Source organism: Daktulosphaira vitifoliae, unplaced genomic scaffold, assembly GCF_025091365.1.
Source record: "Daktulosphaira vitifoliae isolate Bord-2020 unplaced genomic scaffold, ASM2509136v1 Scaffold_4, whole genome shotgun sequence".
Classification (NCBI taxonomy): Eukaryota; Metazoa; Arthropoda; class Insecta; order Hemiptera; family Phylloxeridae; genus Daktulosphaira; species Daktulosphaira vitifoliae.
The window spans coordinates 15047751-15074197 of record NW_026099575.1 but is presented as its reverse complement, the minus strand read 5'-3'; the positions used below and the strand labels follow the sequence as shown (position 1 = coordinate 15074197).

Sequence of the window (26447 nt, the reverse complement as noted above, 5' to 3'; positions counted from 1 at the left end):
TATTTAGGTGTACTCCTAAATACCGTGTTATTAGTACACTTGTATACTTGCATTAAATTTAAACAACTTTGACATTCGCAAATCAAAATAACATCCTACTAAAAACTATGCGCGTGACCTGGAGTGTCGAGAAACACAAAAGAAAAAAGCTCATAACTCGGTTAAAAATGAACAAATTTTAAAGAAATTTTTAAGATACCTTTGGATTGTCTCTTGGCAGGTCTAGTAAAAATTTCAAATTCTAAATCGAAAAACGCTGGGAACAATGAGCGTTTTTGATAAAATGTTTAAAAGCTCACAGTATGTTAAAAAAAATGTTCTCAACTTCGCAAATCATTTTTCTAGAATAACGTCAAGCTTTCATCAAAAAAAAAAAAATTGAAAATCATACGTCGTTAAGTAATTTTTCCAGTATTGGCTAATTTTTCATTGTTTTATTATATAAGAAGATAATACAATAAAATTAATATAAGTTAATCTCAATAATACAAGTATAACTTAATAATAAACCTACCGTAAAATAAAGTTTAATTTACATAAAAAATATTCATTATTTCATATATAAAACAGATAAAGCCATTTGTTTTGTCTCGAAGAGTTTTTATTTAGATAAATAAAAACACTGTTTTACAATTATAATAAATTTTAAAATTACATTTTTAAGTTAATGCATACATCATCACTTAATCATCAATAATCTGATAAATAACAATTAACATAACCTGTTAACTAAAAATACAATGTTACCACTTTAAATATGATTTAATAAAAATAACTAATTGTAAAATATAATTTTAGATAAAAAAAATAATTTAATAAGTCTCAGTAATAACAGAGGTTTATGACTCACATAAACAATTCATCATTCATAACAAAAATTGTTCTCAAGTCTTTTTAGTAATTCTTAATTTATAGTTCTCAATTCATCTTTCTGAAAATAATGTTCAAAAAAAGACTTTTTTAATATTATATATGTATGATTGGTTTGTTTTTATTTGAATCTGAATTATAATGTCTCGCATCAAAAATGATCTATTAGTAAACTTTTATAATCAGATGAAACCAAATTTTCTATTTAAATTACTCAAGAATAAGTAGTTTAAGAAATATAAATAAATTAATAATATTTAATTTCTCTTGCTGTATATAGGAAGTGTTTATCATAAAATTAAAAAAAAAATAACAATTTTTTTAAACTGATTTAAAAAAATATCTTTATTGTGTGATAACATGAACAATTTTTACCTGTACATAACAAAATTTATAATGACTTTTTCATAAGGACACAAAGAGATAGATGATAATTTATATATATATATATATATATATGTATGTATGGTAAATTTCAAATGAATGCAATTTATATTATAATAAAACCAATTAAAACAACGCAGATAAAAATAAAACATTAATATCACAAAATAACAATCATATATTTTCAGAATGTAAGTGTATTGGCCACTTCATTGCATGAACTATATTTTAATTTACAGGTTTATTTTTTGGAAATACAAGACCAAATTTAGACTCTATTCCTTCCAATATTGGTAAAACTGCATGATATCCTCCAACATGATCTGGGTTTGAAGGTACAGTTCCATCTGCAGCACTGTGCATTGTGACTAGTTGTTTAGATCCTGACGGACGACTATATTTAAAAAAAAATGAAAAATTTTCAAATTATTATTTTGTATATGGCATATTTTTGTATAGTATTATTTTGGATAGCAGCCTAAATTATTCAAATAAAATAGTTTCAAAACCAATACAATTAATAAAACTCAAACTATTACTAGCCATTCTAAAAATTGAACAATTATTACAAAGTAAAAATAAATGCTTTTTATAACATAACTACCAGATTTATAATTTATAATTTTCAAAATTAAACATGGTTTAATCTAATTATATTTAAGTTACTATTCAACAACCCAAATAAGAGTATTTAATGCTAGCAATGGAAAAAATACTTACGAGCCACCAAAGTCAACATAGAATAACCTTTGTAAAATTTCATATGATAAAAGTGTAACACCAAATTGAGGTGATGACCGACAAACACGAGCTATAATTAATAAATGAAAACAATAAAATATATTTTTTTGATAAAAATTTAAAAACAATTAGAAAAATATCTAACCAGCAGTTCCTTTCCAAAATGCACGAGGACCTTCTTCTTTGTAAATTTTCAGTGCACAATCGACCAATCCATTGTAAGTAGTTTGGCCTTCTCTAGCTACAACTTGTAGACGAGTTTTTATTACATCAGCTGGTGTTACCAAAGAAGCAGCTGGAACACCTGCTATACAACCAGCTGCTAATAAGGAAAGTGGATGATTATATCCATTTTCATCAGCAAAAGATTGTTTAACATGATTGTAAGCTGGAAAATAGATAGCACTGAAAGGCACATCTCGGAGAAAACATGCTTTGGCTCCCTAAAATCCAATTACATTTTATGATCAAATATATAATGCATTTTAAAGAAGATTTATTAAATACCTTATACAATCCAAAAAATCCCAACTCTTTTATAACATTAAGGGCACTAAGTTTCTTGGTTGATGCTATTTCACCAGCAACTTGTAATCTAATTTTCACAATTTCTAAAGGATTTGTGAACACTACTTGTGAAAATCCACCCTAAAGATAAATATCAAAATTATTTATTTTTTTTTTTCAAGTCAAATTGAACATACACAAGCTCCAGCTAAAACTTCTGCCGATACAGTAAGATCACCATTTTCTTTACGGAACTTATCTTTCACTAAATCATTAACTGTTAATTTTATAGCTTTTTCAGGGGCTACACCAATTAACTGAGGTAATAATCCTCTATACAGGCCAAAAACTCCCTCGTGTCTTATAACCTAAAATATAATTAGCTATTTTCCAGATGAACTACAGTAATGTGGCAAAATAATGATTTTTGTAATCTTAATTAGTCTATAAGTTTAAAGATATTTTTATATTTTAATTTTGACTTTTTTCAATCTATTAGACCTTTAATTAAATAATAACAAGAAAAATTATACTAATTCTGACTTTTTTGAAACAGTCAAAACTGTTTCTATACATGAGTTCTCCAATAAAAGATCCAGCTCTTTGATTTTGCATTCTTGTCTTAACCAAGTCAATTGGATATACTGCTGTTGCCCCAATAGCTATAAAATAATGCAGATTTAAAGTATTTTTAATGATACCAAAAAAATTGTGTTGTTATGGTTATGATTAATGTATAAAAATAAAATTTTATAGGCAAAAAAATGTTTAATTTCATTTGATATTTTGGTTTTTCTATTTTTCAAAATTGAAATCTCAATGTTTTGTTACAAAGACAATGATGATAATTAAAAAACCCATCATCAGTCCAATATCATTAGTATTAGTACTAATATTAACTTTATTATTTTTCATTATGCCAGCAATAAATCAAATAAATAAGCAAATAAATTTAGCTGGTGGAGAGGTAGCTAAAACTTTTGAATTCCCATTTTTGGTAGTAATTTACCATAAATCACTGTCATGCTCTGGAGCAATTATAGCTGAAGAATGGGTATTGACAGCAGCTCATTGTTTTGGTAAGAACTATATAGTTGGTTTGAATTCAAATGACATTAAAATAATAGCTGGATTAGTAAACTACGCTCAACTAAATGAAAATGCTCAAATAAGACAAGGAGTAGAAGTACACATCCATCCAAATTATAGAGTACCTTCAATAATTTAATACCTTTATGAATAAATGTTAAATTTATTAACAAATACAATTTAGTTTTTATTTTTTAGGTTAAACAAGTGGCCAATGATGATATAGCTTTAGTAAAAGTGAAAGCATTTATTATAACAAATGCTGTTGGCATTATACACTTATCAGACAAAGGATTCCCTGAAATTGGTTATATGGCCTGTACAGCTATTGGATGGGGAGAAATTGATAGACCTCCAGGTCGTAAAAATACAATATTGCATAAACTAAAGGTATATTCTTCTATATCAGCTCAAGCATGTCCAGGACTTACTGCTTGGGAAAGATCAAAAATAATATGTTTACAACAAGATAAAGGCAAGGGACTATGTGATGGAGATTCTGGAGGTCCTCTTATATGTGAAGGTAAAATTAAAATGATCACAATAGCTAAAAAATTATAAATTAAACAAAATTTAATGATAGGTGAACTTTATGGAGTAGCTCATCAAGTATACAAAGAAATAAGATACGAGTATGAACGAAAAGATTTAGAGCGATGTGGAGCAACTGGCATTACTCACACATATATGTTTGTGTGTCCATATTTAAACTGGATACATAAATACATTCAAAGTGTACCTAAAATGCCAGCATCTTGCTATAGAACTAGTTAGTAAAATTACCTCCTGATATTGATCCCAATGTAAATCGATAGACATTTTCAAGTACTTGAATGAAAACTCCTCTATCAGATGGGCTCTATTGAAAATAAATTTTTTTCAATTTTTATTCAAGAAAAACTAAACATTTACTTACTGATACAGTATGAATTTCGGCTATTCTTCGATTGTGTATTTCTTTATAATATGGTTCTGGTGTAATAGATTTCAAATCATTATAAATTATTTTTCTAGAAAAAAATATATATATATACATAGAAACCTAAAAAAAATAATTTTAATTCTTACCCAGATCTTTGATATAATAAATGACATAGAGTAAATAATATGTCAACCTCTAAAGGAGTTATTTGAGACATTACTTGAGCAGAATATAAAAATTCATCTACAATATTTTAAGTATTTTTACAGAAGATTCAACAAAGAAAATATAAATACATTAAATTAATAATACCTTTTGTTACTTCTCTAGTACGACTTTCATTGCTAGCATTTAGATAAATTCTTTTTACAAGCTCCATATTGTTTAAAAGTGAAACAAAGGCCATAAAGTAAGGAAAACTTACACGGTGAGCTCCTTGACCCCCTCCAGCAGCCTATTATGAATACATTAAAAAAAAATAGTAAGCAAATAGAAATGGTTAAGTAAAATATCTTCTTACTGCTAATAAATTATTTTGAACACTGTTAGTTAATAAATGACTTTTTGATAATATCATGATATCTTGAAAATCATTAGCTGAAATATATCCTGTACCTCCTTTATCATAAATACGAAAAATTTCTGTACCACATTCTTCATGAAAATCCTGATCAACCACAACATTTAGTTATTTTCTATTTAATTACATTTTAAAATGAAAATAATGATTTACATGTAAAAATTGAGCAAATTCTGAATAATTAATTAAACGATTTTTCTTTTCTCCAAAATAGAGTTTCATAAATTGACTATCCAAATTAAAAGGCATTTTCAAATAAAGTTCAGTTTTTTTAACAACTGCCACAAATTCATCTTGAGACAAAATATATATATATATAAATATATTATTTTAAATTAAATTTTAAAAAACTATATGTATAAATCTACTTTAACGGGCACCCTTTTTTTTTAATTAGTTATTTATATAGATTAAGAATATATTATAATTTTTGAGTGGAAGTAAGTGGATTTAAAAGTTACAGGATTTTAAATTTATGTGTGAATGTGACACCCTGGTCTCATTAAGAACTAAATATTTGGGAAAATCTGAAAAAGAAGATATCAAAAACCAAAAATCAAAAGAGATACTTAATTCCACTAGAGAAATAGGACTCTTTGAATATATATAGATGCTGCCTAGTAGAACATCCTAAATATAGTTATAGGTATTCAACAATGGCAACAACACTTTGGTAGAAACACTTATGTGAAGAAACCAAATTAATATAATTCAGTGGAAGGTAAATACAATAGACCAATAGGTCTGAGTGCATGGGCAGTTCTTGCCCACCTATATTACAACTAAAATTAAAACTTGTCTTCTAACTCTTCATCTACATTATGTTTTTCCTCATCACTACGGTCAATCTATGGTGGAACCTAAATTTTGCTGTTTGAAATTTTTCAAAAACATATTCTTTACGAAATAATCTTCATAAAATAACTAATTTTTTTGAAGTAGTTTTTTTTTTATTTAGTAAAACAAAATGATTTTAAACTATTTTTGGTGTGCATATTCTTCAAATGCTATGACTTTTAAATCAATTGTTTCTGCTAATTTATTCAAACACTTATGAAAAAACATATGTTAAAAAAATGATAACCGGTAAAGTAGATTTGTTTCAAAGTATATACCATATGAGATAACTCCATTGCCATTTATGTCAAATAACTGAAATGCTACTTTATACAATGCATCTGGCTCAGATAATAAACTTTCAAATGCTTGGAATTCTGCAAATGATATGAGCCTGAAAAAATTCATGACTACAAGTTGTTTAATATGTTTATTGTATAATTAGAACTAACCCATCTTTAGTAGTGTCTACAATCCCACTTAATAATTTTAATGAATCAATATCACTGGACGGTTCATTCAATATACCAATATAATTTTTAATGAAATCAACAGCATTAATAAATTTTTCTTCTTGTTTTTCTACTGTGGCATACTGAAATGAAAATGATAAGTATAACCAGAAAATACTTTTATTAAACTAATACTAACTTACTTTATTAAATATATCCAGTAGTTGCTCTGTTGTAGCACGTTTTGGAAGACCATTGTGAGCCTATGTTAAATTAGTATAAATAGATTAGTATTGTACAAAATAAAAAACTTTGCTTATTTTTCTTATAAGAAAGATAAGTCATTATAATTTTTTTTAATTATAGAAGTAAAAATGAAAAATTCAATGAAACCACAAAGAATTAAGAAATAATAAATAATACATTTTATCCATATTAAGCACATATAATTTCAGATAAGGAATTGGAAATATTATTTTGTTAAAAGTTAAATTTTACACAATAAATGCAGTAATTTAAAAACTTATAATTACATTTTTAATATTAGTGATTTTTAGTATTTAAGAAAATATTATAATTTATATGATTTAATAACAAATTATTATATTTTTTAAAACCCATCTTATAATATATGAGTTATTGAAGAAAATTTTGATTTTCTTCTAAAATTACATCATTACAAAACTAAATAAACTAAAATATATTTTAATTCACTTTCTTATATAACATGTTTAAAAAGGACCTAAGACAGATTATTACAAATAGGTTTTATTATAATCAAAATTATCGAATTAATTCTATCAAAAATATATTTTTAATGAAATTAAGTTGATCAATTAGTGTTATATGAAATTTTACCTCTTGACAGTATGCTGTTTTCGGCCAAAATTTCCATGTAAAATCAAAAACCCCGTTAACCATTCTTACATAAAAATTAGAGTACTAAGATTACGTATTTTTTAAGTACAAGACCGGCACTAATGGTAAAACAATTATTTAAATTACACCTAATAGCAATGTGTCCTGAAATTAATAATAATTGCCGTATGTTAAAGATAAGAAAAAAGCAATTGATAACAATAGACATGCGTCAAGGCAGACTAATGAATCCACCTTGACATGCGTATTAAGCAGATCAGCAACAGCTGATTCAAAATTTTAATTCATACTATGATAAAATTTAAAGTTTTAATATCGATAACGTGTAAGGTTTATGTTTTTATTTTTAAAATAATTAATTGTTGTATTAACTTATTTAAGTAATATTTAATATATTATTTAAACCTTATAATATGTACCCTTTATTATACTTTTTCAGTTTATTATTCTGCTTACATTCTTATTAGAAATAATATACTCTTGTGTGAAAATAAACTATATATTCAAGGTACAAGCAAAAAGCATATTAAAAAAAATCTTTTCTTGGAGTGATTCATTTCATACTTAATAATCTTACATTAAATATCATAAAAATTGTTGAATTAAATAATTATAAACTATTAGAAGTAACATCATTTTTGTCTGATTACATTATATTGAATTAGTATGTTTTTTGTTTCTTTAGTTATGCTTTTCATTAAATTACGGCCTTTATTTACTTCTGGGTTAAAATTAAAACAATGCTTGGCAAAAACAGAAACACAAAACATGCTAGCAGTAGCAGGATGCAACAAGTATCGCACTTATAAAAATTTTGCTCATAGAAATGAACCTCCAGACCATCCATTCAAAAGATATTATCTATTATTTTTCATTTGTTTTGGTACCTATCATTTTATAAACTGGGAAAAGTAAGTAATTAACAAAATATTTGTACTATTAAAATGTGCCAACATTTTCTATTTTATTTATATTTTTTGTCTAAATAGCTTATTTAATTTTTTTCATGGATAATATTACAATAATTCCTATATGAATAAATTAATAGCTTCAATGCATAGCAAAATATAAATCTTCCATTAAATTGTGTTTTTCTATGTATATATTAATATATATATAATTATATATAAGTAATTTTTCCAACAATAATGAACTTTTCACTTTCTATTATATGATGTGATATTAATACTAACTATAAATATTTAAATTTTATTAGATATTGAACATTTAAAATACTCTAAAAAACTCAAGTTAAATGTTAGTTCAAATATGCAATTATTAAACTCTTAATAAATATTAATATATAACAATTTCAAATAGCTAAAATTTTTTAGAATTTATGAAGTTATTTTTCCACCTGTGGATGCTGACAGTAATGTTGAATCATCTGAAAACCAACTGGATGATGAAGATATTTTAGATGAATCAGTTGATAAAAAAAAGAAAAATTCTAAAGAAAAAATAGGTTTTCGTGATAGAAAAGTAAATAAAACTGATGTTAGTTTGGATATTTTAATATTATTATTATTTTTTATTTAACATAGATAATAGAATATGAAAACAGAATACGTCATTTTTCAACTCCTGACAAAGTATTTAGGTATTTTGCCACTCTTCAAGTGACTCATATACATCCTAATGGACAAGAAACTCATGAAGTATTTATGACTCCTGATGATTTTTTAAGATCAATGACACCAGGAATCAAGCAGCCAGATGGACTTGGACTTGATCAATACAAGAAATATGACCCAAAAGTTGTATTTTATTATTACTTTAAGTTATAAGTATGTGTTTAGGTACAATGCACTATTTGAGACTAATAGAATTAAATAAATCAGTTACATTTTTCATTACTATAGAAACTTCAATCATTCTCCGTGAAATAAGAAAATTTAATAATATTAATACAGTATTCCATAATAGCTTTGATTAAAATTAATTTATTAGGTATCTCCACACCATTATATCTATAGCTATCATTATATTTAATCTTACCATTGTTTTAGCATGGAAGTTGAAAAGGTATTAATTTTAATATGTGTTTTTTTTTTTGTTTCTGTTGCCACTTTTTCTTAGCTCTCATTAGACTGATTTCTTTCAACGATACGTCAAACGATCATAAATTGTACCTAGTGGAAGACATTTTGTAATGTTATGTGCTATAAATTGAAAAAAAAAATTTGTCCCAACGATTTTTTTCAGCTCTCACTTAATCAATTGTAATGACCAATACGCCAAAAGAACACAATTTTAATCATGTTGAACTTATAATCACCATATATAAAAAAGAAATCCTTTAATTTTAGAATTTTAGACAGATATCTTAAAATTATGCTTTTGTAAAAAATGTCTCTTCAAAAAAATTTGTTTTACGCAGTAAAATCATATCACTAAAATGAAATATTTTTTAATGATCATAGCCTAATATATACTTTAATAAACCAAATTTTTCAATTTGATTTCAAATCAGAAATTAGATTTTATCTATTTTCTCATTTTTAAGATTATTATTAATTAGAAAACAAATATTTACACATGAAAAAATTTTATTAAAAAAAAGTGTTATCAAGTTATTATTAATTCTTAATATGTTCAAAATAATCCTTGCAAATTTCAAATCAAAATGTCATTTTTAAATTATTTTTTTGATCCTTTAAAATTGATTCTTATGAAAGTTTATAATTTAAAAATATTGAACTTTTAAACATTATTTTAGCTCAACTTGCAAGTTTAGAATTTAAATCATTAAATAGAAAGTTTTATGAGGAATAAAAAATTGTATTTTTTAGATTGATCAGAAACTTATATAATTACTATTAATATTGTACCGCAACGGCACTGTGCTACCATTTTTACTATAAATATTTTCATCTAAAAAGAACTAACTTTAATTTTTGTGAATATCAATGCATTGGATTTCAAAAACAAATTTATCATGCCCTAATCTTTGTATTGTAGCATACTATTGAAAAGGAGTCTCATCATCACATTCAAACTAAATAACATACTTATAACATTAAGTTTTCTAGATTGTTTTTAGTTGTAACATAATTTTTTTTTTCAGAGTAATCATATGAAATTAGAATTAGCATTAAGTGAAGATAGTATTTTTTACAAGTTAGGAAGTTCAGGACTTATAACTTTTTCAGATTATATATTTCTTCTTACTGTTTTATCAAGTAAGTTTACTGTTTATTTATATTATTAAGTAAGTAATACTATTTTCTTAGTACAACATAATATCTAAAGAAATATCAGTTTATGAAAATATTAAATCACATGTTCATTTAGTTTTCTTTTATCATTAATATTTAGCTGAGTACTGTAAGAACATTTATTACTATGTTCTTACCACTTATATTACACACGTTTTATTTCTATTTATTTAATTCGTAATACATATTAATTAGCATAGAGGGAGATGCTGATGTGACAATTCTACTTGTCTATAGCCCGGAGCTACTGATGTCGAACTAACAAAGGGCAGTTGTGTTTGAGTGCCCGTTATAGACATAGTTTTCAATATTATTACTTACGTCTTATTTATATTATTTATAACTTAACTTGTTTTATTCAATGACCCGTCTATCGCCAATTGTCATCAGAGCCAACCAACTCCGTCTCACTTGGATATACCTACAATTAAAGGCAATTAAAACTCATTTAAGGAGATAGGGACGATATTTGGGCAGACGTCGGGTAGCTTCCGATTCTTGGTTTTGACCAAGATCCTCAACTATTAAACAAGCCCCTAACAGTACATATTAATTTTACTTTAATAAAATAATAAAATAAAAATAATTAATTATTAGTTTTAATTAACACTTAATTGAATTTAAAATTGTATCAGTTTATTTGTATTTTAGCCTCCAAAAGACATTTTGAGATAGCATTCAGAATGTTTGATTTGAATGGAGATGGTGATGTTGATTGTGAAGAATTTCAAAAAGTTGCTACACTTATTAGAAACCAAACAAGTATAGGAACTCGCCATAGAGACCATGCCAATACAGGCAATACATTTAAAGTAAAAATATAAATCTCCTAATTTTTAAATTGAGTCTTTTTTAATTCAATTTAATTGTTTATTATTATTTTTAATTAGATAAATATTCTTTTGTTTAATAGGGAGTTAATTCAGCATTAACAACTTACTTTTTTGGTGAAAATCTTAATGAAAAACTTACAATAGAAAAATTCTTGGATTTTCAACAACAATTACAAAATGAAATACTTGGTTTAGAGGTAATATAATGAAATATATTTAACTTATTTTGTTGTTAAATATTTATTTTTTAGTTTTTACGGAAAGAACCAAGTGACGATGGCACTATTACGGAAGTAGAATTTACAGATCTTCTTTTAGCTTATGCTGGGTATCCACCAAAAAAAAAATCTCGATTAATCAAACGAGTCAAAAAAGTGTATGTTAATATCATTGATTAAATAAAATAAACATTATTTTAATTGAAAATAATATCAATGGTTTTTAAGCAAAATGGAATGAGTGACAATTTTATTGCTTAACTGGAAAACAAAAACAACAATTTTTTTTCATTTTAAAATTACAGAAAAAGTAATTTTAAAACTTAAATATTTTGATTCTAAATCACCATAACCTAAGTAGTAAAATTCCTCTATTTATTATAGGTGCTAATACAATTAGTCTTAGTTTTGCTACTATCTAGTAATAGTTATTGATATTATTTTCATGTGTAAAAAAAGTTTGTTCTAAATGCCAATAAACTTTACAATATAACGAGAAAATGTGAGATCAAAATTTGCTGCCTATTTTCATCTTAATATTTATGTTTAACAAATTATTTCAATTCAAATGAATTCTCACCCTAATAAAAACTACTTTTACACAAATATGTAAGAAATCTTAACTACTAGAATTACCTTTTTCTATACATCAATTATCTCATGTAAGGTGTCATGAAATTAATAATCTAGAAAAGTAGTTTTCTTTTGGAGTAGTCACCCTCTTAAGTAATATATTTTTTATTTATACTACAAATCATTAAATGACATCTTTATCAATAATATTTTATACAAATTTAAGGTTAGAAATTTGGAGAATTACATCATTTTTATTGTAATAACATATATTACAATGATTAATGTTTATGAATATCAAGTAATTAATTTTTCATTGACAATTAACTTTAATAAAAATATGTATTCTTTATTTTTAAAAATAATTAATTTTAAAGTTCAATGCAATCTCTAATGAAATATTTATTTACACTGGTGTCTAAGTCAAGAAACTTAATTTTTATTTAAAATTATAAATCAAATAAGATTACTCTTTTGAAATTTTAGGTTTAAAGATAAAAAAAAAGGTATTCATCAAGATGATTATTTGAAATTTTTCCACTTTTTAAACAACATTAATGATGTTGACACAGCACTTACATTTTACCATATTGCTGGTGCATCAATTGATCAAGGTTAGTTACGATAAATAAATAAACAAAAATCATTTGCATGGTTTGTAAGTTAAAAGGAGCAAGTCTATACCAAACCAAGACAGTTAAAAAATTTTTTTTTTTAACCTTTATCACATATTTTTCTTTTTTTAATGTGTTTTTTAAATTTCTTTAAATATGTATACAATTAAAAGAATCATATGCATATATTAAAATGTACTGGTGCCATTTTTATATCCTGTTATTTATTTAAGTAAATATAATATAGTTGAAAGTAGAGTTTATGCATAGGTACTAAATATTTTTGTTAGACTAGGGATACCTTGATATATACCCTTTCAGCGTACTTAGGATTGAGTAGGAAGCATAGGCAATATAAGAGGTTAAATCAAAAGTTAAATCTCCACAAAAATAAAATTAGTCCCTCTAAATATATTGAAAATTATATATTATTTTAAAATAGTTTTTAGGGGAAGGAGGAAATGAACTTCTAAATTGTATTTTAATTGCTATAATAGATAGGGAAATATATGTAAGAGATATTTTTACTATGTCACCTAATATAAGTATAACAGTGTATTTGCAATATAAATAATTTCATCTCTATCCTGCTTAGGTATAATTTGGTATATATTATAAAAAAATACCATGAGGCGTTATCTATTGATATGCTGTATGACACTATAATAGAATTATTTTTACAATCAGTAATTAATTTTTTATTCATAGAATTATAATAAGAATGTCATTTTTTTAATAATAACTAAAGGACCCATTATTTTAGGCCCAGGGTATAGTTTCATCTATTCATAGAAAGTCATTAAATATTTTCTGAAAATTTCATAATATTCCATTTAATCAACATACTACAAGAATTTATTATGATATTCCTCATTGTATTTTTTACACTTTAAATGATAATTTAAAGGGTATGTAATACCAGTAAAAGCTTATTTTGTGGCATAAACAAAAAATTATACCAAAACTACTTATTAATTGCATTAATATATATTTAAATATTAAAATATATATTATATTCTATACAATTTAGGAATACACCACTCATAGACTTTCAATTGACCAGAATTTTAATTCTCATTTCCACCAACTCAAATAAATAATATGCTTTGATTGGCTACTGGCTGTCAGATGTATGTCAATTCATAAGTATGGATTTATATAAAAATGCACTGCCATTGACAAGTTTTCATAAACTGATGTATTCTTAATTTGTATAGAGTATAGAAACTATCAGTATTTAAAAACTCAAAAAACCATTTTTTTTAATAGAAAAATAATTAAATTTAAATCTATTATACTAGTATTATATTCATTATTTATAACAAATAAAATATTAAAGTATAAAAATGTATGTAATTTATTTTGATTTACCAAAATAAATTATTAAATTCATTATTCTAATTTTATTTCTCATTTTTAGCAACTTTAAAACATGTTGCAAAAACAGTAGCCCATGTTGAGTTAAATGATCATGTTATTGATGTAATATTTACAATATTTGATGAAAATCGTAAGTTTACAATCCTTATGTAAAAACAAATTGCATTAAGTTTAATAATTTATTTTAAGATCAAATAAAATAATTTTATTCTTTAATTTAGTTGATGGACAATTAAGTAATCGAGAATTTGTTGCAGTAATGAAAAATAGATTATTAAGAGGTCTTGAAAAGCCAAAAGATACTGGCTTTGTTAAATTTATTGAATCTGTAGGTAAATGTGCAAAAGAAAGTGCTCCTAATATTTTTGATTTATAAGTATTATAGCTTAATTTAATTGTTAACATTTTATATTTATTAATTACATTTTAAATATTATAACATAAATATTATCTCACTGTTAAAAAATATAAAAATAATCAAATTATACTACACATGTCTTGTTTCTTTTATCATGCAATGCAATTGTTTCTCAATACTGTGATCCAAGTATGGTTGATATGTCCAACAAGAAAGGTAAAACAATAATACATTAGGATCTGTACAATCAGCTATTCTAAGTAATAAACTTTGATGAAGTTTTAATTCTTTTTGGTAAGCTTCAACTAGACCTTCAGTTACTTTACCTAGGAGTATAATTTAAAATACATAAATACTGGCTAGCAAAGAAAAAAATTGACCAAGAACATACAAAAATGTCCAGCTGTCCAAGATATAAATAGTGGGGTAGCATTTGATTTTTCTAAAACTGATACTGCAATGAGGTTTTTCAATTTAATTTTTAAATTTTTAACAACTTCTGCCTAAGAATTATAAATTAAAAAATTTATAATATGTATTAAAAAAAGGTACACTAATTAAATGTATAATTAATTGTGTTACATAAATTTATACCATTTTATCACATAATGTTTTCAATTCATTGACTAAACCACTTAAGCGATCGGGGAACCGTACTCCAGTTCTAAAAAAAATATTATTTAAGTATTTGATAAATTATAACTATATTTAATAACTATTTACAGTTCTAAACGCAAATTGAAAATATTTGAAATAACAACACATCCTCTATCTTGATAAAGTTTCCAGTTCTGCATATAATTAAATATTTCAGCTGATGAATCTTTCAAAATTCTTCGATTACCAGTCAAATTCCCACTATGTCCTTGTGCTGGACGGCCAGCATATACATCCACTACTATAATTTAAAATTGATTTTACAATCCACTAATTTCAATTTACATTTCTTGAGAAATACTACCATGAGCTGGTGAAGACTTCCCAATATTCTGATTCAAAACTTTATTTTTTGGAGTCTCCGTCATTAGAATTTATTTTTAATATATCTTATTAGTTTCGACATTTATTTAAAATACTACATAATTATTTTAAATAATATTATTTATTATACTTAATTCATAAATAGGTTTCTGAAAAAAACAAAGTTTAAAATAAAATCATATCACAATTATATATATTACTTCTTGAAAATTTCTTATAAAGGCGCATATGATTAAAAATTTATAAAATGAATAGATTTTAGTAAAAGATAATAAATACTTGTAAATAATGCATGTTAACCAACATTTTATAGGCGCATTTAATTTGCTGAATTAATAGTTTATTACGCCACGACTTAATGATAATGTAAACTCAAAATAGATAAAATCTTATCTATATTGTGGATTGAATAAAATAAATCATTTTTTATCTATTTACATATACATGAACCACGGCCCCAGAAGATAAGTCACCGAATTCGACACTCCGCACAATATCTCCGTTAATTGAGTTGAAAGCATTCACGTATTGTCCGCAAAAGAACTGCTTTTAGGAGAATTTGAGGTTATTCATATACATACAAATATAAACAATATAACTTTATAGCATAAACATATAAATACATGTGTTTATATGTTTTTGCTGTGTACCCTCTAATTTCCCTAAAAACAATGTTTAACAAACATCTGAAATGTTTTTGACTCAGTTAGCGAATATATTGAAATAGTGTGTGAAGTGTTGAATTCGACGACCTTACCTTCTATAGCCGAGCACGTGAGTTATGAAAAGTGATAATACATTATCTCTTTAATTCTTAATATATAATCAAATTTCAATGTGTTTTTTTTTTTTTAAATTTTAAATGTACTATTATGTATTACCACTTTTAATTCATTTTTATACTTTATATTTTAACATTTTTACTTACTGTTACTTCAATTAACTGAAGAAATAAAAAAAATTAATTATGACTTCTTGTGTCGTTGTGAGTAAAAACTCTATTGTTTTGTCATCAATTAATGAAGACAAATGTTATGTGTGTTCGTTCATCAATAAGGAAGTAAAAAACTTGACTGACCATTTGGGTGAAGCGTACAATCAAATGCCATTAAATAATTATGACTTACAAAAAGCTTGTGCTACATTTTCAAGTAATGAAAAATTGTTTGCATATAATCCTAATAAGGGAAAATTATTAAGCATTTGGAATGCTGATGATTGGTCCCTCGTAGAAAACAAAACATTATTAAAACATGCCACAAAAATAATATTTACTCCTAAAACACATACTATAGTTGTTGGTGATAAAAAAGGAGATGTTTATGCTTTTGAAAATCATCCTGTTCGAATACTTGGGCATTCTTCAATGGTTTTAGATATTTGTATTAGCAATGACGAAAAATATATAATCACATGTGATAGTGATGAAAAAGTACGAGTTTCACATTATCCAAATGGAAAGAACATAATATACTATATGATGGGACATACAGCGTTTGTTAGTGGATTATGTTTATTCACCTATTTTATTCTTTCAAGTTCAGGTGATAGCTCATTGAAACTATGGAATATAAAAAATGGTGAATTAGTTGACAACTTAGATGTTCAAAAACCTATTCGAAGTATAATTTCTTTTGGTGACATGGTTGCTGTACAATTTTATGACTCAAATGAAATCCAAATAGTGAATAAAGAAATAAATGAAAATTCAATATCTCTTAAAAATATTCGACGGTTACAATTTGACAGTATTGTTTTAAACATGGCATCTTATAGTAATCAAATTTGGATTATTACAGTAAATTCAATACATTTATTTTCTATTGAACCAAATAGTTGTATTATTGAAAATTCTGATTATACTCCAATGAAGAATACAAAAAAGACATTAGAAGATTTAATTAAATCTTTTACACAATTAGAAAAAACAGATTTAATGATTTTCCTACATAAAAAAATGATAGATAAACTAAAAAGAACTGAAGAATTTTTAAATAATGATATTCAAGATAAACCTATAACAAAAAGGATAAAACAAAATTAGAATGTATTTTAAAATGATGTGTTTATATTATTAATAATATTACCAACTAATACCAAATAATTTAGTTTTTATTTCCTTTAAACATATATGGTTTGAACAGAAAGGTGCTTCAATACTTAATTAAAAATTAAATTTTTATTATATTTTTACATATTAGACAAGAAAGCAATTTTTATAAAAAAAATTCTTATTTTTTTTCAAGGTATTTTTATGCAATATTGTTTTGTTTTTATTTTCATAAGCTATAAAATACTATCATAATATCATAATAAATAAATAATATATATAGTTGTAAGCATAAATTTTATATTTTGAGATAAACAATTATTTTTACTTTTTAATTAAAAAAAATTAAGAAAGTGGGTATTGTTAAGTGACGTTCTATTTTTATCATATAATTTATCTATAAATAGAATGGATTATATAATAATATACTATTAGATATATCCAATAATATAAAAACAATGTTGCATACAGAATGATTGATTTATTAGCTAAATTAATTACTTTTATCATTTATTCCTAAAACCTTATAAGGGTGTCAATTTTACTTTTTTAAATTGAACATACATATTTAATTAGCTTATAAAAAATAGAAATCACTAATCATTAGATTTTGTCAACGATGTCGATATTTCGATTCTATATCGCCGACTCCTTTCATTTTTTCCACAATATCTCAATAATCGTAAAAATTTGTTTTTTTTTTTATTTGAATTTTGGTCACTTTGTTATAAAATATATATTATTAAATATTAGTTCAAAAACAGTTAGTGATAATCTTGTTGACATTATTTGTATCAAAATATATTATAATACATAGAATTATGATGAGACGAAAGATGATATTTATTGAAACAAAATTTAATTAATAGATTAGGTTTTTATTGTTATTCATATTTTTAAAAAAACACGAACAAAGTAAGGAATGAAGATATTTAGAGATAGATTTTCAGAATTTGATGATATACAGATGATTGTAATAAACAAGATATATTTCTATTTTATTTTATTCTATGAAAGTTAAAATTTTATTTTTAAAAAGATGAAAAATTGATTTAAAAAAGAAGATAAATTGTTTTCAGTTGTGATTAAGCAATATAAAAATAAAAATAGCACTTATAATATTTTTTAGCTTCCATGCGAAGACCGATTTCTTTTAACCATACGTCATAAGATCATAAATTGTATCTAGTAGATTACATTGCACTTAAAAATTGAAAGATTTTCCCTCGTTCCGTGTAAATAAGGGAAATCCAAAAATTACAATTTTTAAAATTGATGAAGTTTGACACTTTTTTACTCAAAACTGCCATAACTTTCAAAAATGAACGAATAAAAAAAAATGTATATAAAAATTTTAGGTATTTTTATTTTATACATTTTTTTGAAAACCTGCCCCTTAACCTACCCACACAAGCAGGTTCAAAGTAGCTACTTTTTCTCAAAAAGTTTACTCTTCAATTTAACTTTTGAAAATGTTCCGGTAACACTGCGTTCATTAATCATATGTTAAATTAATACTTATGTTACGCACTATAATTTAAAAAAAGATTTGTCCCGTTGACTTATCTTCTACGTGCAAATGGCAAATTTGGTTGGTATACCATAATCTAATTTTTATAACAACAGTGGTAACTTAACAGTATTCTTGAAAATAAAAATATAAATGAAAACATTTAAATATCAAATTTAATTTTTGAATATAACTTTTTTTTTGATATCGATATGTCACAATATTGAGAACAATTTTTTTTGGATATTGCATTTTAATATTGCTAAAAATCGGTATGATATCGATACTCAAAAATATATCGTTGACGATTCCTACTAGTCGTATCCCAGCCTTACTCATCATCCCGTTTACGTATAAAAATGAAAATAATATCTAAACTATTAAGTTTCGATAACAAAAGTTGTTATCGACTAGTTATTTTTTTAATTAGATAAATTTCTATTTTATAAGTTAAATAAATGTTTAATACCAATTAAAAATAATTTTAACACCCTTATACGTTATAAGGAATGGTCCTAAAAAGTAAATAATAACTAATAAATTAAGAAATATATATAACCCAAAGAAAAACCAAAAATATTTTTTACAATATTTTATTTATTATGATAGTAATCAAGTGACTTAGAATAAACCGATCTTCTTTTTCCTCACCTTAATCCCAACTACTTCGGGTCAGCCACCTTTATCCTACACTTCCACTTGACACGATCTCCCCATCATTTACGCTCACGTCAGCTGTCCTCAAATCGCATTCAATAGCATTCCTCCATCTCTTTTTTGGTCTTCGTCTACCTCTTCTTCCTTCAACGTTTATTTCTATAAATGTTCTTACAGCTTCCGATTCTTCTCTCCTCATAACATGACCAACCAAGTTTATTTTCTCTCATCTTATCCACGATTGACGCTACACCTATACTCCCTCTTATATGCACGTTCCTTATTCTATCTTTTCTAGTTACTCCACTCATCCGTCTAAGCAATCTCATCTCTGCTACACTCATTCTCTGCTCTACTTTCTTATCAACCGTTCAACACTGAACTATACATCATAGATGGCCTTATTACAGTCTTGTAGAATTTACCTTTCAGCCTCATTGGAATTCTTTTATCGCATAAGACGCCAAACGCTTCTCTCCACTTCAACCACCCGCACTTAATTCTGTGTCTTACATCTTCGTCAATACCACCACTCTTTTGCACAACTGACCCTAAATATTTAAAACCCTCCACCTCTCCAATCACGTCCTCGCTTATTGTCAACTCAACTCCTCATTTCACCTACCTCGTGTTCTCCTTTGTCAAACTCGTATTCTATATACTCTGTTTTACTTCTACTTATTCTTAAACCCTTTTCTTCAAGAGCTGATCTCCATACCTCTAACCTTTGATTAATTTCCTCCCTATTTTCTCCTATTAACACTACTATATCGTCAGCAAACAACATGCACCACGGCACCTCTCCTTGTATTTCTCTAGTAATTTCATCCATCACTATAGAAAATAAGGGCTTAAAGCAGAACCTTGTTGCACTCTTACTCTTACCCGAAAACCTTCTGATACTACTCCTACGCTTTTTACCCTGGTACAAGTGCCATCATACATATACTTAGAATAAATCGATCTCTCTGTATGTATACAATAATTAAATTCATATTATAAATGTACATATATTTCTTTATATAATTTTTACTAGCAAAATTAAAATCGAAAAATAGAGTATTAGTCCTTAATCATTATTAATATTTTTGGTAGTATAAAAATTTGTTAAACACTCTATTATGAAAGGACAAGTAAAATTAGCCCCTCAAAAATTTACCCTAGTATACTAGGATAAAAAACACAGAATAATAATAAATATTAATATTATAAGACTATAGTCTTATATGAACATGTATTTCACTGATTATAATCAATAATTAACAATAATTATTGTTGCTTATTTTTATGTTTTTTAGCGCTGAAAGATCCAAGCCTTGGTAAAGATCTTAATTGTTAATCCACTAGTAATTTAAATGTTTTCTAAGAATATCAACTAATTTATTGAGTTTTTGACTGATTAATGAATTTTAATGTTATATAATTCAAAATAATACCAAAGAAATCGCATACTACTTATGTTACAGTCTGATGACATTCAATAGATATCGCGTTAATATTATAACAAAAAACAGGTGAAGGGAGTTTCAAAAGGGTTCCTGAAATGCTTGAAAGAAGAGTACGGCAATATTAAATATACACGCTGTCAAGTATGTAGAGAGCTAACATTTTTTTATTGCAGAAATAGAGGGTCCAAATGACCCTTTTGATCTGTACGTATAAGTAAAGGATCCCCAAGTCCCCACAACTTGTAACACTACTTCACCACTTCACCGGACCAATATTGAAGTTAATAGATTACGCGCCGGTCCACAACCCCTAGTAACACCGCCCTTTACTCGTTGGCGTGTTTAAGTTGTAATAAAAATTCTTCAGAAAGGGCGATCCAATTTCTAGCATCCGTCCATGGCACTCCATACTTTTCTCTTGTTGCAGATACATCGCATTCTATGGGACTCGAATGATCCATACGTTATGTTCCGATTTTATTGAATCGAATCTTGTCCACCATAGTCCCTTAGGGTAAACCACTTTTATGCTCATCGTGTGTGCCTAATGTAATAATATGCATTTGTATTCACTGTGCAGAATTATCATTGATGTTTTGTTATTCTATTATGAGGTCGTACAACTTATCACATTTCGATTTTAATAAAATTACAAATAATAGAAACTATTAGAATAGCTAAATATATAACAAATTGCTATCACTGGGTTCACAAACAATTAAACTGGCTTAGTAATTATTAAATTCTTATTCCTACATTAACAATATTTATGTGCCAACTAAATTTATAAATCTATAAAACAAAAGCCTTTCTTTTAATAACAGTTATGATATTTTGGAATTAAAATCTATGAGATTCATTTTTGTCAATATTTATGGCATTTATAGTTCAAACTAGTATCGGCCTGGCCTATCTTAATACCTGGACAATCACCGGAGGCTCTCAATTTTTTTTTTCTTTAATAAAAACCTGTATGTTATGTTTTTAGCGAACTGGAAGTTACACGTCGAAGGCCCAAACATAACACTGATTCAAACTATTAACTATGCCTAAAATTTATTTTTATATTTAGTTGATTTACTATATGTTGCACATACATATTTTACAGAGAAATTTTTTTTCTGGATTATGAATAAAATTTGACTGGTGAAAAATTTAACTAAGAAAATGTACATTTATATAAAAAACTGTTTGTGTTTAATTTTACGGCTTGACAAATGAAATTTGTTTGTAAAATATTTTCGTCGAAAATTAGGCGTCAGTTAAAAAAGTGTTATAAAGATAAATTACAATAAAACTCTTTTCTTGACATTATATTAAAACAAAAAGAAAATTTGCTACAACATTGGTAGTGTTGTAAATATTTTTTTATATAAAAGATGTAAACAATTTCAAATATGTTTATTATTTGAAAATAGGAAGGTGTTTGTAATATTTAGTTAGTTTTTGTTTATTTTTAATTATATTTGCTTGTATATATTTATTAATTTCGGGTTCTCATCTCCAAAAATATATCACCATGAAAAAATGATTTCTTCGTATACATAATTCAAAAATTGAATAATAAATCTAATTCAGTTGTATGGTTTGCTCACACAATCTTTTTTACACGAATATATTTACAAGCATGTGTTTTCGACATGTGTTACTAGGTAGTCCATATTAAAAGTATTAATAAAAAATTTTGCTATCGAATAACAAATTAAATTAACGTGAATTATTATTCGTACTTGTATTTTACAGTTGATTCATGTAATCATACTGTCTGCATATTGTAATAATAATTTATAATGTGATTTGTGTCATGAATTTAATCATAAGACAGCTTGGCGACGCTTTACTACCGTAAAAGAAAGATAATAACAGAGTAAGTAATTGCCGTAGTGGATTTTATTTAACTGATTTGCATTGAGCTTATAAAAAAAAACAAGTGACTAAACAGCATAGTATAATTTTTATCGGTCCCGTCATTGTCACCACGTCAGTCCTGAAAATTTCATTATTAAAAAAATAATAACGAAATAAAAAAAACTATTGGCTATATCTCCATTGAAATAAAGAATAGCGTGTCGTTGAGTTTTAATTTCAATCGTGACTTCGACAAAGGGACCTACTTGGTCCGTTTGACAAACGATGCGTTCGATGATTTTATTAATCGTTTGTACTTTAGGGTCAAGTGTAGCGATCGAATCCGTGCAGCTGTTTTTTCCCCTGTTTGTCTTAACACCGCACACCAGTTTACATGCATGTAATCGAATATCAAGTGTAACGATGTAAAAATTAAATAAAACACTATACGAGGCAACTCCCCGCATTGTGTTGTGGGTGTATAATACTAATACAATGCGTGGTCACGCCTACATAGATCGAGATGACTATGGCCATGGAAAATCTGTTCATGTTTTTTGTGGTTTTTTCCTCCAAAAAAAAAAAAAAATTCAAACAAACATTTCATATTGCTGTTTTAACTTTTAAAGAGGTGTAAATAGTTAAACGGTAAAATTTTTCAGCACTCAATTAAATGTTTTTGGACAGTTCCAGGCTATAGTAACGCTGTGAAAAGCAAGAATTTTATAATTAAGACCAACGCCGCTAACTCGTGAAATCTTTCATGCAAGAAGAGTAGTAGTAGTGCATTGCAAAGTTGTAAAATAGCGAGAGACTGAATCGCAGACAGAATGTACAGCAAACATAATCAGTCGGGTATATAGTACATACTTAAAAATGTATACGAAGAACGGGAAAAGGAAATTGATGTACACAATCCACAGTTTCAAAGGCGCCTTCAAGATGGCTCTTAATTACATCACTTGGAAATTTATAACAGTTTTCAGATTTTTCTTCAGAGAATTTGAAAAAGTTTTACTTCATAACCGCCTTTATATATTTATTTAATTAAAAAACATTCGTTCACCTTTTTTCAATAACCTTGCTTAAGGCTGTAGAAAATGCTATCCTTTTAATAAATATAAATGTAATTTGTAAATTAACTTAACACATATTTTTTGTTACTTATTATCTTTTTTTTTTTGGTCCATCAACTCTACATATACTTTTTGCTTAATATAGAGCTCAAATCATTTTTAAACTATTTTAATTTATTTATTTTTAAATATAATCGCTATTTATAATATATAGCTATATTCCTTTGTACTTACAAGAGTAGTTTTCATTCACTATTACAGCAATTAATAATATTATTTGTACTAAATGTCCAAAAATATTACTTATATAAAAGCGCTGATACTAATTATATACAAAAATAAAAACAAAGAGGTCATTGTCCCGTTTTAAGTACATTATCTCAAAATATATTACAATATTTAACAGTTTAAGGACTACTTTAAAACTGATAACCCATCTTTTAACATTGCAAGTTATAAGAAACAAAAAAATCAGACTTCAATAAAGCGAATTAATAAATTAATCGCTTACAAAACAATCGTACAACAATAGGAAGCTAAAATTGGCCGGAATGTTTTTCTAAAATATCTGATGACGAAATTCTCTTCTCGTGGATCTGAACGGACGCGAGTATGTGTCTCTGTGTACACACACTCGAGTTTTTGACTGTTAATTTACGAGTACACGTCATCCGGTTTCCGGATACAATACATCATTGGCTGTGTCATAATTTATGTCGTGTGAAATCGACTGAGCGGGTTGTGCGCGACAAGTACTGCACGTGAACAGATCTCGCTCGATTCGGCTGAATTATACCTTACAGTCTACTTAAACTCCACACAACGATTTTTAAAAATAGTTTTATTTATTGTATTAAAAAATATCAGTAAGCGAATATATGCTGTGTACAATAGAGACGTTTCTATACAAACATAGACATGATTGCAGATTTATAGAAGTGCGTCCGACGGAAGAGCAAAGCCTCCGATTCACTTGACCTCGCACTTTAAATATCCTCGTATGCACGAAAAACAAAGAAAAGATCTTTTACAAAAAAAAATTTAAAAAACGTTTTTTCACTGGATTCTGCAATTTCTATATGGAAATAATGTAAATAATTAAAGAAAAAACAAAATGCTAGAAAACTAAGAAAAAAGCTGTAAGTTGGTACAGTGACCTAAGTATGAAAATTCGGTCCCAATACAAAAAATATTTAAGTCCCATTTCTAATTTGGTTGAAATTTTAAAAATAAAAATTGGTGTTCTGAAAGATCTCCTGAATTTAATGGCTCTAATACAACCCATTTTGCATATTTCCCTATTTAAGTAACTGGTACGATATTATTTATGATTTTTCAATGAAAAAAATAGTATATTATAAAAAAAATATGATAAAGTAGCTCACAAATTGATTTTTACTTTAAAAATATTATTACGAAATTTTCGAGAATAAATCTAACACAATTTTATTTATTGAAATTGTTTCGATTGGTGTTCAAAAATTGAATAAAATAACCTAAATAAATACATCGATCGATAACAACTAGTGTACATACATTTATTTTTAAACTATTCAATTCTTCATATTATAGCACGTATTTATAATAAAATATATTTCATTTATTTTGGAGTAATATTAAAAAATTTCGATACTTAATGTTACTAGTTTATCTAACAAAGTACATTAACGTACACAAAGAATATCATTAAAAATTAAAAAAACATTCACTTGCGTGTCGCACAGACGATTAACGCGCAGCAATGACAAAAATGCAGTACGACTTGCTTTTTCTCGTCCACCCCTTTCGATTTTTCTTCACTATTTTTTTTTATTCATTTTTCAAATAAATTTCATTGTAATTTTACATAGTTTAAGTTAAAATAAACGGATCCGTGGTGGGTCGATGCCAAGAGCGACTTAGTTAATGGGCCGATTAATTGAGCGCCGACAATGTGCCGCGGGGTGCCGGTGAAAAACGACTTGGGAACGATTTCAGTTGCAAGTAGCCGTATAATTACATTTATGCAGAAGCGCATTGTAATTTGCTCCAGGAAGTAAAATCATTGCTTATTAATATCATTTATTTTAATGTAGCTACTCCTTTTATTTCAAACTTTGGTCTTTAGCTTACTAAGAAATCAACAACAATTTCGCCTAGATTAAATAAATTAACCTAAATAATAAATTTACACTAAAATGTAGTATATATCGTCATATAATGTATAATTTTTAAAAAGTCACAATACATATTTACAGAATATTTCAGACCTAACTGACAACAATTATAACTTTTGATACAATTTTTAGCTTCGATGCGAAGCTGTGAAGGTATTAATTTTACTATGATGTGTTTATTTTTTTTTTTTTTTATGTCTGTTGCCACTTTTTCTCAGCTCTCACTGGACCGATTTCTTTCAATAATACGTCAAAAGATCACAAAT

The 26447-nt window shown here is 26.0% G+C and overlaps 4 protein-coding genes across 5 annotated transcripts; 2 read left to right on the top strand and 2 right to left on the bottom strand.

Annotated features, from left to right (window-relative positions):
- Positions 1–1326: 1326 nt before the first annotated feature.
- LOC126906427 (calcium-binding mitochondrial carrier protein Aralar1) lies at positions 1327–7435 on the bottom strand. Its single transcript, XM_050687047.1, has 16 exons — positions 7241–7435; positions 6586–6645; positions 6383–6525; positions 6209–6324; positions 5247–5386; positions 5034–5180; positions 4826–4967; positions 4660–4756; positions 4508–4601; positions 4375–4450; positions 3046–3164; positions 2700–2870; positions 2503–2643; positions 2141–2438; positions 1975–2065; positions 1327–1648 (listed from the first exon to the last, which is right to left on the bottom strand). Exons 1-16 carry the CDS (start codon positions 7301–7303, stop codon positions 1483–1485), a joined length of 2064 nt encoding a protein of 687 aa, XP_050543004.1. The 5' UTR covers positions 7304–7435; the 3' UTR covers positions 1327–1482.
- Positions 7436–7588: 153 nt separating this feature from the next.
- Positions 7589–14781, top strand: LOC126906428 (calcium uptake protein 1 homolog, mitochondrial). Its single transcript, XM_050687048.1, has 11 exons — positions 7589–7769; positions 7947–8172; positions 8596–8743; positions 8806–9018; positions 10329–10443; positions 11131–11291; positions 11393–11509; positions 11564–11688; positions 12590–12717; positions 14138–14227; positions 14319–14781. Exons 2-11 carry the CDS (start codon positions 7949–7951, stop codon positions 14471–14473), a joined length of 1476 nt encoding a protein of 491 aa, XP_050543005.1. The 5' UTR covers positions 7589–7769; positions 7947–7948; the 3' UTR covers positions 14474–14781.
- On the bottom strand, positions 14484–15866 carry LOC126906430 (cyclin-dependent kinase 2-interacting protein-like). Of its 2 annotated transcripts, none has more exons than XM_050687051.1 (6): positions 15741–15866; positions 15417–15585; positions 15179–15353; positions 15050–15119; positions 14847–14958; positions 14484–14781 (listed from the first exon to the last, which is right to left on the bottom strand). In XM_050687051.1, the coding sequence occupies exons 2-6, from the start codon at positions 15478–15480 to the stop codon at positions 14585–14587; spliced, it is 618 nt and encodes a 205-aa protein (XP_050543008.1). In that variant the 5' UTR covers positions 15481–15585; positions 15741–15866; the 3' UTR covers positions 14484–14584. The 2 variants fall into 2 exon arrangements, with proteins under 2 accessions (XP_050543008.1, XP_050543007.1); XM_050687050.1 differs by having other exon boundaries at positions 15716–15828.
- Positions 15867–16261: 395 nt separating this feature from the next.
- LOC126906429 (tRNA (guanine-N(7)-)-methyltransferase non-catalytic subunit wuho) lies at positions 16262–17525 on the top strand. The gene has a single exon (XM_050687049.1). It carries the CDS (start codon positions 16404–16406, stop codon positions 17478–17480), a length of 1077 nt encoding a protein of 358 aa, XP_050543006.1. The 5' UTR covers positions 16262–16403; the 3' UTR covers positions 17481–17525.
- Positions 17526–26447: the final 8922 nt, after the last annotated feature.

Bases quoted from the DNA above. Each gene is read 5' to 3' on its own strand.
- LOC126906430 (XM_050687051.1), bottom strand. From the start codon at position 15,480: ATGACGGAGACTCCAAAAAATAAAGTTTTGAATCAGAATATTGGGAAG. The intron at 14,959-15,049 runs GTATAAATTTAT...TATAATTCTTAG, and splicing joins AAACATTATGTGATAAAATG to GCAGAAGTTGTTAAAAATTT. The intron at 14,782-14,846 runs GTATGTTCTTGG...TTATACTCCTAG, and splicing joins TTGGACAGCTGGACATTTTT to GTAAAGTAACTGAAGGTCTA.
- LOC126906428 (XM_050687048.1), top strand. From the start codon at position 7,949: ATGCTTTTCATTAAATTACGGCCTTTATTTACTTCTGGGTTAAAATTA. The intron at 9,019-10,328 runs GTTGTATTTTAT...TTTTTTTTTCAG, and splicing joins ACAAGAAATATGACCCAAAA to AGTAATCATATGAAATTAGA. The intron at 11,292-11,392 runs GTAAAAATATAA...TTTGTTTAATAG, and splicing joins ATACAGGCAATACATTTAAA to GGAGTTAATTCAGCATTAAC.
- LOC126906429 (XM_050687049.1), top strand. From the start codon at position 16,404: ATGACTTCTTGTGTCGTTGTGAGTAAAAACTCTATTGTTTTGTCATCA.
- LOC126906427 (XM_050687047.1), bottom strand. From the start codon at position 7,303: ATGGTTAACGGGGTTTTTGATTTTACATGGAAATTTTGGCCGAAAACA. The intron at 4,602-4,659 runs GTAAGAATTAAA...ATTTTTTTCTAG, and splicing joins TTATTATATCAAAGATCTGG to AAAAATAATTTATAATGATT. The intron at 2,066-2,140 runs GTTAGATATTTT...TATTAATTATAG, and splicing joins ATTTTGGAAAGGAACTGCTG to CTCGTGTTTGTCGGTCATCA.